The sequence below is a fragment of the Mustelus asterias genome, chromosome 11, assembly GCF_964213995.1.
Source record: "Mustelus asterias chromosome 11, sMusAst1.hap1.1, whole genome shotgun sequence".
NCBI lineage: Eukaryota > Metazoa > Chordata > Chondrichthyes > Carcharhiniformes > Triakidae > Mustelus > Mustelus asterias.
The window spans coordinates 97174821-97187234 of NC_135811.1; the positions used below are offsets into that span (position 1 = coordinate 97174821).

General features: G+C 44.8%; 1 protein-coding gene across 1 annotated transcript in view; it reads left to right on the top strand.

Annotated features, from left to right (window-relative positions):
- Positions 1 to 12414, top strand: part of kat2a (K(lysine) acetyltransferase 2A) — a 52400-nt gene extending 39986 nt beyond the window's left edge. Inside the window, exons 15-18 of the mRNA XM_078224043.1 lie at positions 4079 to 4115; positions 8193 to 8256; positions 9958 to 10042; positions 11459 to 12414. Of these exons, the coding sequence (XP_078080169.1) occupies positions 4079 to 4115; positions 8193 to 8256; positions 9958 to 10042; positions 11459 to 11652 (380 nt within the window). The 3' untranslated portion in view covers positions 11653 to 12414. The remainder of the gene's footprint in view (positions 1 to 4078; positions 4116 to 8192; positions 8257 to 9957; positions 10043 to 11458) is intronic.

A 12414-nucleotide genomic window follows, 5' to 3' on the forward strand; every position in this document is an offset into this window, starting at 1 on the left:
TGCTGCAACTACTTCAATAAAAATGATTCTTTTTGAGCCACTGAATTGAATGTGTAAACACCAAAAGAAATTCTCTGAAGCAAAACTACCCCCTCCCTCCCTCCCAGTCTATCTGCTTTATCTTGGACATTTGTGTCAAAACTTTCTTCAGCAGAGGCTACTCCTGTTTGTGTGGCCTAAAGCTGGAGAGTTGCCAGGTTCTCAGTGCTTAGAGTGGAATACCTATGCCTTTTAGCAGGTTCCATTTCTTTTGTGACTACTGGAGGCTACCAATATTTACTGCTGGCAAAATCTTGTTCCACGTTGGTGTAATTAATAAAGTTAGAAGTTTATGAAAATGTAGGATGGCACAGTTGCTAGCACTGCTGCCTCACAGTGTCAGGGACCTGGGTTCAATTCCGGTCTTAGGTCACTGCCTGTGTGGAGTTTACATGTTCTCCCCGTGTCTGCGTGGGCTTCCTCCGGGTGCTCTGGTTTCCTCCCACCGTCCAAATATGTGCAGGTTAGGTGGATTAGCCTTGGTACATGCTCAGGATTGTGGGAATAGGGCAGGAGAGAGGGCTTGAGTAAGATACTCTGTCAGTGTCGATGGGCTGATTGGCCTCCTTCTGCATTGTAGGAATTCTATAGTTCTGAAATCTCCACTGGCAAAAGAAAAAATAGACTCAAGCAAAAGTGAACCAGTAGAGAGCATTTAATTCACCAGCAGGCCATGTTTAGAACATAGAACAGTACAGCACAGAACAGGCCCTTCGGCCCACGATGTTGTGCCGAGCTTTATCTGAAACCAAGATCAAGCTATCCCACTCCCTATCATCCTGGTGTGCTCCATGTGCCTATCCAATAACCGCTTAAATGTTTCTAAAGTGTCTGACTCCACTATCACTGCAGGCAGTCCATTCCACACCCCAACCACTCTCTGCGTAAAGAACCTACCTCTGATATCCTTCCTATATCTCCCACCACGAACCCTATAGTTATGCCCCCTTGTAATAGCTCCATCCACCCGAGGAAATAGTCTTTGAACGTTCACTCTATCTGTCCCCTTCTTCATTTTATAAACCTCTATTAAGTCTCCCCTCAGCCTCCTCCGCTCCAGAGAGAACAGCCCTAGCTCCCTCAACCTTTCCTCATATGACCTACCCTCCAAACCAGGCAGCATCCTGGTAAATCTCCTCTGCACTCTTTCCAGCGCTTCCACATCCTTCTTATAGTGAGGTGACCAGAACTGCACACAATATTCCAAATGTGGTCTCACCAAGGTCCTGTACAGTTGCAGCATAATCCCACGGCTCTTAAACTCCAACCCCCTCTTAATAAAAGCTAACACACTATAGGCCTTCTTCACAGCTCTATCCACTTGAGTGGCAACCTTTAGAGATCTGTGGATATGGATCCCAAGATCTCTCTGTTCCTCCACAGTCTTCAGAACCCTACCTTTGACCCTGTAATCCACATTTAAATTAGTCCTACCAAAATGAATTACCATGTTTATCATACTAATGTGGGGTTTACCAGGATGGGTGTGGTTTGAGACATTCTAATGGATGTTGTTTGAACTGGCCATTACACTGCACTGAATGAATAATGTTTTTTACCACTTCGGTGAATTATCCCAGTTTGTTTCAAAGTTAGTCATCAGAAGGAGCATTATGACATGAAATAACATTCTTTTTGAGGTATGACTGTCCCACAGCATCTAGCTCCCTACTCCTTCCAACTTTTCTGCCCATGGACATTGTGGAGATCAGCTAGCTTTTACATTTTGATCTCACTGGCCGACAGTGGAGTTAGTGCACCATCTGATCAGTACATATTCCATATAACATTGCCCCCAGTTGTCTTATGAACTGAAGTTTATTGTAATGTTGCTGGATTTTTAAGTATTATAATTTGCAATGCAACAAACCAAGATGATGATTTTTTTTTTGTCTTTTTTCTGTTGACTCTGCATTCTCAAATCTTAAGATGTTTATCTTTAATGTCTAAGGACTACTTGCAGGCCAAAGAGCAGAAGCAGCGTATGATAGACAGAGCTAAGTGATGCCCCAGCCAACAGCTCAGATCAAAGCTTGGCAGTCCTGCCACCTGCAGTCTTGAATGGTGGTGGACAATTAAATAGTATATAGGATGAGGAGGCTCCGTAAGTATCTTTATCCTCAATGATGGGGGAGCCCAGCACATCGGTGCAAAAGACAAGGCTGAAGCTTTTGCAACAATCTTCAGTCAGAAATGCCGAGCCGGTGATCCAGTAGACCTTCTGAAGTCCCCAGCAACGCAGATGTCAGTCTTCATCCAATTCATATGATATCAAGAAATGGCTGAAGGCACTGGATACTGAAAAAGCTAGGGGTCCTATCAACATCCTGGCAATGGTAGTGAGCAAGCTGTTCTCCTAGCCAAGCTGTTCCAGTGCAGCTTCAACACTGCATCTACCCAACAATGTGGAAAATGATCTATCTTGTCCATAAAAAGGATGGCATGTTGGCATAGTGGTTAGCACTGCTGCCTCACAGCGCCAGGGACCCGGATTCAATTCCAGCCTCGGGTCACGGTCTGTGTGGAGTTTGCACATTCTCCCTGTGTCTGCGTGGATTTCCTCCGGGTGCTCTGGTTTCCTCCCACAGTCCAAAGATCTGTAAGTTAGGTGGATTGGCCATGCTAAATTGACTCTTAGTGTCAGGGGGCTTAGCAAGGTAGATACGTGGGGCTACACGGATAGGACCTTGGTGGGATTGTTGTCAGTGCAGACTCGATGGGCCGAATGGCCTTCTGCACTGCAGGGATTCTATGAAGTTCAATCCAACCAATTACTGCCCCATCAACTGCCTCTCTATCGATCAGCAAGGTGATGGAAGATGTCATTGAAAATGGTATCAAGCAGCACATACAGAGCAATAACCTGCTTACTAATACTCGCTTTGGGTTCTGCCAGGGCCACTCTGCTCCTGTTTTCATTACAAGCTTGGTACAAACATGGACAGGAGAGCTGAACCCGAAGGGAGATGGGCTGCATGGTGGCACAGTAGTTAGCACTGCTGCCTCACAGCGCCAGGACCTGGGTTTGACTCCTGGTTTGAGTCACTGTCTGTGTGGAGTTTGTACGTTCTCCCCTTGTCTGCGTGGGTTTCCTCCAGGTGCTCTGGTTTGCTCCCACAGTCTGAAAAATGTGCTAGTTAGGTGCATTTACCGAACAGGCGCCGGAGTGTGGCGCCTAGGGGAATTTCACAGTAATTTCATTGCAGTGTAATGTAACCATCTCCCTATGACATTACCACGACTGGAACTCTCACTATCAACATCGTGGGAATTACCATCAACTAGAAACTGGACTGGGCCAGCCATATAAATACTGTGGCTACAAAAGCGGGTCAGAGGCTGGGAAATTGAAGTGAGTAAATCACCTGACTCCCAAAGCCTATGCACCTTGAGGCATGTGATGGAATATTCTTGGATAAGTGCGGTTCTATTATAGTCAAGAAGCTCAACACCATCCAGGACAACGCAGCCCACTTGATTGGCACCCATCCACCACCTTAAACATTCAATTCCCCACCACTGACCAGCGCACAGTGGCTGCAGTGTGTACCGTCTACAAAATGCACTGCAGCAACTCACTGGGGCTCCTTTGACAGCAAACCCCCATGACTTCTACCATCTAGAAGGACAAGGGCAGTGGACACATGGGAACACCATCATCTGCATGTTCCCTTCCAAGCCGCATACCATCTGACTTGGAACTATATAACCATTCCTTCACTGTCATGGGATCAAAATCTTGGAACTCCCTTCCTAACAGCACTATGGGTGTACCTGTACCACATGGACCGCAGCAGTTCAAGAATGCGGCTCACAACCACCTACTCGTGGGTAACTTGGGATGGACTACAAAGCTGGCCTTGGCAGTGTTGCCCACATCCCGCGATAGAATATGTAGAAAAAAAGAATACTCCGAAGTAAGATTTTGGGTAATTCGATGTCTGTGACAGTGCGTTGTTTACTGTGCACTGATGCTGAGAATAGTGTTTGTTGTTTCCTTTTAAACCAAATTGTAAAATCCACATTTTCTCCCCAACAGAGGAAACTGGATGGAAACCTAGCGGAAAAGAGAGAGGGTAAGAACGCCTTGTCAAAGGCTTTTTATGTGAATATAAACTGAGACTGGATGATGATGAAATTAGGATAAAAGATCGAACGCAAAGTATTCTAAAATTTGTTTTAAAAAAGACATCTGTTCTCCAGATGTGGACAGTTCTGAAAAAGATGCATTTATTGTCCGACCCTAGTCCTGCGAAAGTGATGGTAGGTGCCTGCTCCCTGAAATGCTGCAGTCCTAATGCTGCCGTTGTGCTCTCAATGGTGTTTGGTAGGGAATTCCAGGATATTGATTCAGCGGCAAGAAAAGAATGGAGATAAATGTCCCAAGTCAGCATACCGCGTGACGTGACGCAATATTGTTGCGCTGCCTATTCTGCTTGATGGTATTCACAGGAGGGAGATGGTGCATTATTTCCTGTTGACTGTATGAACTATAGCCACAGTACGTGGTATTAAGTGAGGTGGCGAAAGCATCAATCTGTCCTGTAGAGCTGTGTTTTGGTGTCGTGGCTACACCCAGGATGAGTAGTGAGGTTTACATCACTTGAACCTCGTAGGTGCTGGAAAAGCGCTGTAGGCTCCGCCAAAATGAGTTGCTGCTGCATAGTTGTACCCTGCTCCTGTAGCCATTATGTTTATAGGATTAGACTAGTTCAGCTTGTAGTTAAAGTTTTTAAGTTTATTTATTTATTAATGCCAAGTAGGCTTACATTAACACTGCAATGAAGTTACTGTCAAAATCCCCTAGTCGCCACACTCGGGTGCCTGTTCGGGTACACTGAGGGAGAATTTAGCACGGCCAATGCACCTAGCCAGCACGTCTTTCAGACTGTGGGAGGAAACTGGAGCACCCGGAGGAAACGCATGCAGACATTGGGAGAAAGTGCAAACTCCACACAGACAGTGACCCAAGCTGGGAATCGAGGGTCTTGTATAGCTGCATCATTATCCCCGGACTCCTAAACTCAATCCCTCGATTGATAAAGGCCAGCACACCATACGCCTTCTTAACCACCTCCTCCACCTGCGGGGCCGATTTCAGAGTCCTATGGACCTGGACCCCAAGGTCCTTCTGATCCTCTACCGTACTAAGAGTCTTTCCCTTTATATTGTACTCCTTCATCCCATTTGTCCTACCAAAATGGACCACGACGCATTTATCTGGGTTGAAGTCCATCTGCCACTTCTCCGGCCAGTCTTGCATCCTATCTATGTCCCTCTGTAACCTCTGACATCCCTCCAGACTATCCACAACCCCACCAACCTTCGTGTTGTCGGCAAACTTACCAACCCATCCCTCCGCTTCCTCATCCAGGTCATTTATGAAAACGACAAACAGCAAGGGTCCCAGAACAGATCCCTGGGGCACACCACTGGTGACCGACCTCCATTTAGAAAAAGACCCATCTATACACACTCTCTGCCTCCTTTGATCAAGCCAGTTCTGGATCCACTGGGCAGCAGCCCCTTGGATCCCATGCCCTCTCACTTTTTCTAGAAGCCTTGCATGGGGGACCTTATCGAACGCCTTGCTAAAATCCATATAAACCACATCTACCACCTTCCCTTCGTCAATGTGTTTAGTCACATTTTCGAAGAACTCCACCAGGCTCGTAAGGCACGAGCACGATCTGCCCTTGACAAAGCCATGCTGAATATTCTTGAGCGTACTAAACCTCTCTAAATGCTCATATATCCTGTCCCTTAGGATCTTCTCCAGTTTACCAACCACTGAGGTTAGACTCACTGGTCGGTAATTACCTGGGCTATCCCTATTCCCCTTCTTGAAAATAGGAACCACATCCGCAATCCTCCAATCCTCCGGCACCTCTCCCGTCTCCGTCGACGACGCAAAGATCATCGCCAGAGGCTCTGCAATCTCCTCCCTCGCCTCCCACAGTAACCTGGGGTACATCCCATCCGGACACGGTGACTTATCTATCTTGATGCCATTCAAAGATTCCAGCACAACCTCTTTGTTAAAGTCCACATACTCAATCCTTTCAGTCCACCGCACGCTCGCAGTACATCCACCCAGGTCCTTCTCCTCTGAAAACCAAGGCAAAATACTCATTGAGCACCTCTGTCATTTCTACTGGTTCCGTACAGACTTTCCCGCCTTCACCTTTTATAGGCCCTATTCCTTCACGTCCCATCCTTTTACTCTTCACATATTTATAGAACACCTTAGGGTTCTCCTTAATCCTACCTGCCAGGGCCTTCTCTTGACCTCTTCTGGCTCTCTTAATTTCCTTCTTTAGTCCCTTCCTACAAGCCATATACTCTTCTAAATCCCTATCTTCGCCAAGCTCTCTGAGCCTTTTGTACGCTTTCCTTTTCTTCTCGACTAGGTCCCGCACAGCTTTCGTGCACCACGGTTCCTTTAACCGACCAACACCTCCCTGTCTGCTCGGAACATTGTCCTGTAGAACTCTGATGTGGAGATGCCGGCGTTGGACTGGGGTAAAAGCTTGGAGCTCCGAAAGCTTGTGTGGCTTTTGCTACCAAATAAACCTGTTGGACTTTAACCTGGTGTTGTTAAACTTCTTACTCTGTAGAACTTTAGACAGACATTCCTTGAAAAACTGCCACCTCTCTTCAGTAGATTTCCCCGAGAATACCTCCTTCCAATTTACTCCTCTAATTTGCTGTCTAATGTCTTCATATTTCCCCTTACTCCATATAAACACTTTCCTAGCTTGCCTGATCCTCTCTTTTTCCAATGCAAGCATAAAGGAGATAGAGTTATGATCGCTATCCCCAAGATGCTCTCTCACTGAGAGATCTGACACCTGTCCAGGTTCATTGGTCAGTATCAGTCATCTCAAGTTTAATTTCCAGTGATGTCAGAAGGGATTAATACTTAAACAAAAAACATTGGCCCATAACTTCCGGGTTCACCAGTGTTGCATTTTGGGTGAATTACGCGCTGGGGAATTCCTCCAGGAGATTCCTACATGAAGGGTTACCTGGCAATTGTCCAGAAGCACTAAATTCCTCTGGGCAATTGCGCTGGGCTGGGAACCGTGCGACAGAAGCGATTTAAATCGGTAACTTTGGGTGGTTCTGCCAGTTTTACCTTGATAGTTACTCTGAAAGGATTCAAACTGGGAAAAAGTCCCTTCTAAAGCAGGCCAAGCCTTGCAGGAGAACCCCCGCCCCTGCGCGCTTCAGACCAACCTCCCCCTGGGCTCTGGTCCAACTCTTCTCCCAGTCCGAACCCCCTCTCCAGATCCAACGCCCTGTCCAGTCAGATCTGACCCTTCTGTCCAACCCCCACACACACTCTGGCTCCCCCTCTTTGGTCTGACCCAACCGCACCCTCCCCGCCCCCCCCCCCCCCCCTCCACCCCACCTGCTCCAGGAGCTCCCTCACCCACTGCCGTACAAAGTGGGGAGTGACTTACCCCGTTGCACTGTAGGCCCCAGTTACTGCACCAATGCTGCTGGAGGCACTGCACAGCTCCTGTCTCCCAGCCGGAGTGTGCAAGGTTGGCCAATTATGGGAATCAGAATGAAGGTAAATTTTGTCGAGAGTGACAATCCGATGGCGATTGCCACTCTGGAAGTTACGTCTAACGTTGTAAGCGAATTACTAAACGTTTCCTCTTTTAAACAGTTTCAAAAAATTTTTGTACATAAACATTTAATGGTTACATCCCTAAACACAATCCTGATTGATATTTGAGTGCAAGAACCATACAATTTATTGCTATTTCTTTGCTTCCTCTGTGAAACAAAGTTTTATTTTTGTATGCATTTACCACCCTAATTAGATGATCCATGTCTTACTGCTGTGATGTTCCAGCGAATCTGCATTAACTTTGTGAGATATTGATTTCTCCCTTGGTGAATCATCCTGCAACTTGAAGTTTAAAAAAAAATGTATGCTAAGAATGTTTAATATTGAAACACAGCTCATTTTTCATTCTTGGTACAGTTACACTCCAGACTAATAGCTTCTCATGCCTGAATTGTGATCCTGCCAGACACCCAATTGAATATTTTTCCAACTGTAACCTGTAAAATCGCATTAGTCTGCAATCCAATGCATGTTAATCAGGAGCATAATCAATTTCTACTTTGTATTCCAGGAAAGAGCTGAAGGATCCGGATCAACTGCACAACTCTCTGAAAAATCTACTGGCCCAAATAAAGGTTGTGAGAAGAGAGTGCGTGGGATGTAATTAAAGGATGATTTGTAATAATCCTTGTTAATGTGGGGCGGCACGGTGGCTAGCACTGCTGCCTCACGGCGCCAGCGACCCGGGTTCAATTCTGGCTTGAGGTGACTGTGCGGAGTCTGGACATTCTCCCCATACCTGCATGGGTTTCCTCCCACAGTTCGAAAGACGTGCTGGTTAGGGTGCATTGGCCATGCTAAATTCTCCTTTGGTGTACCCAAACAGGCACCGGAGTGTGGCGACTAGGGGATTTCCATAGTAACTTCAGTACAGTGTTAATGCAAGCCTACTTGTGACACTGATGTCACTGTAGTCATAGCCACCATCAATTACAAATCGGTCTTTTTTAAATTAAGCAGCAAGTAACATTCATGTCCCGTAAGTGCCAGGCAACAACCATCTCCTACAAGAGGGAATGCATGACATCAGTGGCATTATTATCCCTGAATCCTCACCCCTATCAACAACCTGCAAACAGTGGGAGGGAGGAGAGAAACTGAACCGGATTAAAGGTAAAGTTGCCATAGTCCCAGATGAGCATAGTCTGCTCTTCCCTTTCAGGGGGGAGAACTGACTGGTGATGATTTAACCTAAAGGATCACCACACCTCAGATGAGGGCACAAGGCTGAGAAGGTGCGCCTTCATGAATAACTTCAGCTGGTATGGCAATTGAATCCGTGCTGTCGGCGTCACTGTCCATCACCAACCAGTTGTCCAGCCAACTGAACTAAACCAACTCCTAGTCACCCACTGACTCCCCAAAGGCTATCCGTCAGCTACAAGGTTCGAGTCAGGAGTGTGATGGAATGCTGTCCACTTGCTGGATGAATGCAGCTCCAATAATACTCAAGGCTCAACGCCATCCAGGACAAAGCAACCCACTTGATTGGTACCACATTCACCACTTTAAAAACTCATTCCCTTCACCACCAGCACACAGTGGCAGCAGTGCTCTACAAGATGCACTGCAGCTACTCTACTCTTTCAAGGCTCCTTCTGCAGCACCTTCCAAATCTGTGACCTCTACTACCTTGAAGGACAAGGGCAACAGATGCCTGGGAAAACCACCACTTAAAAGTTCTCCTCCAAGGCACACACCACCCTGACTTGAAAATATATCACTGTTCCTTAACTGTTGCTGGGTCAGAATCCTGAAGCTTCCTTCCTAACAGCACTGTAGGTGTACCTACATCACGTAGACTGCAGAGGTTCAAGGATGTGACTCCACACCACCTTCTCAAGTGTAATAATCAGTGCAAGAATACTTTTTTAAAAATCTACTTTGACGTCCCGATTTTAAAGTCCCTTCTCCCCTCTTGTTTGGATTTTTGCACAATGCACATTCTAGCTGAGATAATGAGCAGCATTCCGGGTTTCCACCAATCCGGATTTGCATCTAGTCTGTGAAAGTGGTTGCAAGCCGGGCTGTACTTCAGTGAGACCCAGCGTAACTTTGATTTTCTTTACTATGAGTGAGCAAACAACCAGAGTCTTCTATACTCCTCCCTATGATGATAACGTTAAGCTGGTGTAGGGAATTGCAGAACCAGATCCACATTTCACTGCTCCCATGTTTCAGTCCTATTTATTTTACAGACTTCCCTCCAAAATAAATAACTAAAATTCCATTTTCCGGCATTCCCAATCTCTCTCAAACCACTTTTTCTTTAACAGAGCCATCCTAGTGCTTGGCCTTTCATGGAACCAGTGAAGAAATCGGAGGCTCCGGATTACTATGAAATTATTCGGTTTCCAATTGGTATGTTTCAGCAATTGCACATGTTTTTCAATTTTAACTCTTTCACCTTTCTGTTGTAAGGGGGATATATAAAGTGTTTAAATAATTGACTCCACGTACAGTGCAATTTCATTTTAATTAGATATTTGCATTTGATCAGATTACTTTTAGGCAATGTTTGAACATTAATCCAGTTTGTCTCTGTAATTATGATTGTGATGACTTGTAGCGGGTTCTATTTGACCCAACATTAATCAGCTGGACCACACTGTCTTTTTTTAAACTTATTAAAATGAGTCTACTGAAGAAAGTTTCAAAAGCAATGGCCATATTGCAAGCTAGCTTATTTTACAATTTTTTTCCAATCAGCAATAATTCATTTGAATTTGAGCCAATATATATTCTGCTGGGCTGCTTATCTCTTGATAAACCACATTCATTGGCTTTGTTTTTATAAAGAGGATGATATTTAGACTTCGCTTACATTGTGTCTTCAGGTCAGCTGTAAGGTCTATAACTACACTACCAGAACAATGGTTTCCTTCCTAAGTTATAGCACTTAATCAAAATGGGTGGCACAGTGGTTAACACTGCTGCCTCACAGCACCAGGGACCCGGGTTCAATTCTGGCTTGGGTCACTCTGTGCAGAGTCTGCACGTTCTCCCTCTGTCTGCATGGGTTTCCTCCGGGTGCTCCGATTTCCTCCCACAGTCTGAAAGACGTGCTGGTTAGGTGCATTGGCCATGCTAAATTCTCCCTCGGTGTACCCAAACAGGCGCCAGAGTGTGGTGACTAAGGGATTTTCACAGTAACTTCATTGCAATGATAATGTAAGCCTACTTGTGACACTAATAAATAAACTTTGTAAAGTCTTTGTCAGTTAAGGAAGGTGGGGTAAATTTTCTTCTACTTGCCTCCTTTCACTTCCTATATGATACACTATTTCCTGTTCGATGGATGGAGTTGACTTATTTCAAGGTCTTTGTCAGTGTCACACTAATAAGTTAGAATAAAGGGATTAGCTGCATTGGCCATGCTAAATTCTCCCTGTGTGCCCAAACAGGTGCCGAACGGAGAATTTAGCATGGCGACTAGGGGATTTTCACAGTAACTTCACTGCAGTGTTAATTAATGGAAGCCTACTTGTGACACTAATAAATATACTTTAAACAAAATGAGGCAATTAGACTGACTGCACCTAAGAGTTTAAATTCGGCCACTCTCCTTTTGATCTTTGAATTCAGCAGATTTTAATTTATGTATTTTATAGAAAGTTTTCACTGTAGAAAAAGCCAACTTGTGCAAGCTGCAATCTTGCTAAGTATTTACCAGTTTTAGATTTTCTTATTCTCTATAGTTTATTTTCATAGGATGAGTTTCTTTTGTAATTTCTATCTGAGAGATGGTGGCTAATTTGCTGCTTGTTTTTACCTCAGATTTGAAGAGTATGAGTGACAGGCTAAAGAATCGTTATTATGTTTCCAAGAAATTATTTATTGCTGATGTCCAACGTATCATCACAAATTGCCGTGAGTATAACCCTCCGGAGAGCGAGTACTGCAAATGTGCCAACATGCTGGAGAAGTTTTTCTACTTCAAGATTAAGGAAATGGGGCTTTTGGACAAGTGAAGCCACTTTCAACAAGAGAGAACTGAAAGCTTGGACGTTCAGATCTGACAGATCAAGGACATGGCAAAACAAACTACTCCAAAAGTGCGACTCGGTCTGATCAGTGCGCTTTGGAAAGTGGCATTACTGAAATCTGTTTGGATGCCCTTTATGATATCCTGTAATTGCATGGGCTGGTTAATGGTATCCATAATGAATCATTACCGTACAAACATCCAGTCTGTTCCAGTGTTTAACTGTTGAAGTATCCATCTCACTGCATGTAGTTCCTGCTGTCAAAAATGTACACAAGTAATCAAGACATTGGGTGCTCCGTTCGGATATCTAATGGTCTGTAATATTCACACATGTGCAAAGATGATGCCCATCACAGACATAATCACTAAGCATTCGTGTTGCTTATTGAAATCGATGGCGGAACCTACACAAAGTAGATCATTTCAGCAGAATGCGTACTACTGTGAGCTTCTCACTTCTCACTCTGTGGAGTCTGTGACTTCAGTGTTGCCTGTCAGTAAACTATAAATAGGGCATGTTGTGATAATGCCTGACTACCTACAAATTTTGTAATTTTTTTTTTAAAAACTGAGTTGCATTTTGTACGTTTCCTGTAATGTCTTGCTGATGTAAATAAATTCAACAGTACTTCACTCGAAATGATGATACGGTCTTTATTTCCTGCTCTTTGTAAAAGAGTTGCTGTGTAAGTCACCATATAAAAACATTAAATATCACTTTGGGATATTCCAGATACATAAATGC